Here is a 2,500-nt window from a genome sequence, read left to right on the forward strand (position 1 = left end):
AAAAAAAATAATAAAATTCCTCTTTTTAAAGCTTTTGTGTTTTGCTCAACTTTAATTTTTCGGGAGAGTGAAAAGATACGGAAACGGACTGTTTGCAAGGTAATGGTCCGAACTGTAAAATCCCGACGGAAAACCAGCCAATCAGAATTCTCCATTTAGCCCGAGAATTGCTTGCCATATAATAAGGATTGTTATTACGATACATTTACACAAGATGACCCACTGACGCATCATTAGTAAAATCTTCACAATGAATGGCTCACGTTAATTTAGATATTCATGCAAACTGACAGGCCTCTGGCTTTCTCGTTTAAATTTCGGGAAGAATAAGAAAATCAAGAACTGAAGACTAAGTTACTAACCTCCAGTTCAATTCTGTTGAACTCGTCAAAACAGGCCCAAGCCCCTGCCTGAGCTAATCCTTTGAAGAACTTTCCCATTGCTTTGTAGTCCAGTCCATCAGAACAATTGAATACCACGCACTAAAATGGCGTCAGAGAAAAATGAAATGAAAGCTGATCCCGGGATACGTTGATTTTAATGGGAAAAAACTTTTTTTTTTAATTCACAGAACACAAAAAATACGCCAAGCAACAATCTAAGCTAATTCAATCTGTGAAAAAAAAATCATCTTATTTCAATTTACATTCAATTGAAAGATGCTCTCAGTTCCTATAAGTCTGTTCTCTTATCGGTTTCACCCATCTAGATTATTTGTAAACAATCCCAAGAACAATTAAGACTCTAAACCTGTTTAGCGACAGCTTTGGCCAAATCTTTGCTTGTCTCTGTTTTCCCTGTTCCTGCAGGTCCTTCAGGTGCTCCACCCAAATTCAGTTTTATGGCGCCCATTAAAGTTCTGAAATAAAACGTTACAGCCCCCTACGTATGAGTGCCACAAAACAGATATGGGCAAAAAAAAACTCTTAAAGTTGGCAATTATTCACAATTCTTAAGGTCCGATGAAAATGAGTTCTACTTTACATAAGGGAAAATTTTAACGCCGTATCCCACAAATGCGCGCAGCCTTAGGTGTTGTTTCCAAACTCCCTGCAGTATTGCCATTGCAAAAACTCAACAGATCATTCCGTGTCTACCACATTTCCTGTTACTAAATGAACATTCAAGTAGACCCGACAAGATCTAACCTCGCCTCTGCCATGTTAAATTCGAAAATAAGGCCGCGCGCGGTTGTGGGATACGGCGTTAAAATTTTTCTCCCCAGTCCTCCGAATTACGTCACCAGATCAACTTGGTTAGCTTTGCCGTACATTGATTGTGATTCCTTTGATGTGTTTGATCAATCAATGAAATATAAAAACGAACGAACGCCGGGAAACCTTTTTGTTCAGTTTACAGCGCAGAGAACCTGCTGTTAGGACCATTTTATTCCTTACATTCACTTCAAAATAATAAGGATAATAAAGTTTATTGTGCTCTACCAGGAATGTCACTACAAGGGAAGAAATCTTTTTTTCTGTTTCGCTACATTGGGAGCAGGGTAGACGCATTGGTGAGCGCAGTCGTCTCCCAGCAAGAATCCTGGACGTGACGCAACATGTGGGTTGAGTTTGGTTTATTTGTTGTCCGCTCTTCTTCGAGGGGTTTTTCCCCGAGTACTTAGGTTTTCTCCTCCCATCAAATCGCAACATTCAATTCGATTTGTTCTGTAGTCTCCCGAAATCAGTAAAGCACTTGTGCTTGAATAAACCTTTAAGTTTCACAATTGGAGGAGTGTGTCGTGTGTAGACTATTCACAGTCCTATGCATCTATCGAGATGGTTCAAAACTGCCATCATCTCGGTTTGAACAAGCGAGTGCAATAAAGACAGGCCTCTAGTTGTTTCTCTTAGGAGGAGCATGAATCGGTGGTAAGAGCACCAGATTTGCATGAGTTGGGTTGAAATCCCGCTGTTAACCCCTTTGGATCCCTAAACCTATTGGGCGAACTCAGAGCGAAAACCTCATATGATATCGTACTGGTACTCTAACTTAAAGCTCGCTAATTGACTTAATTAGCGGGTTGTTTGCTGTTATATTCATTTGAGTTTAATTGTTTCTTTCCATACGCCACCCAACAAGCGTCAAGATTTAAATAACACTTGTGAAAATATACTCTACTGGACTTACCTGTAACAGCGATCAGTGAGTGGTGTAATGACAAGCCGTCCACTGTTGCCAAGGTACTCATATCCATAGTCAATACTGGTGGTGATCATGCGCACTACAGTCTTCTTGTCTTCGAAGTAGTATCTGAGCTGTGCAAGCCACTGAAAATCATTAGGGCTGCTTAATCCATCCTGACACATCTTTGCAACCACATCGCGAGCTAAGTACAAGTGTAACAGTATGATGAGACAATAGAGCGGTTTTCAATTGAGTGTCGAAAAGTAATTTGCGACTTGCATTGGTTTTTCATTACTTCGCTCAGAGATTGGTTCAAAATTCTCGCGCCATTTTGTCAACCAATCAGAAGTGAAACCAAAACCAATCGTGGCTC

At 40.2% G+C, this 2,500-nt stretch overlaps 1 protein-coding gene across 1 annotated transcript in view; it reads right to left on the reverse strand.

The window, feature by feature from the left end:
- The window catches only part of LOC137972190 (dynein axonemal heavy chain 3-like), a 93,623-nt gene that overhangs the window by 55,653 nt on the left and 35,470 nt on the right, over window positions 1-2,500 (reverse strand). Inside the window, exons 32-34 of the mRNA XM_068819044.1 lie at window positions 2,131-2,329; window positions 751-859; window positions 363-482 (exon numbers count right to left, since the gene is read on the reverse strand). Of these exons, the coding sequence (XP_068675145.1) occupies window positions 363-482; window positions 751-859; window positions 2,131-2,329 (428 nt within the window). The remainder of the gene's footprint in view (window positions 1-362; window positions 483-750; window positions 860-2,130; window positions 2,330-2,500) is intronic.

The sequence above is a fragment of the Montipora foliosa genome, chromosome 9, assembly GCF_036669935.1.
Source record: "Montipora foliosa isolate CH-2021 chromosome 9, ASM3666993v2, whole genome shotgun sequence".
Lineage (NCBI taxonomy): Eukaryota > Metazoa > Cnidaria > Anthozoa > Scleractinia > Acroporidae > Montipora > Montipora foliosa.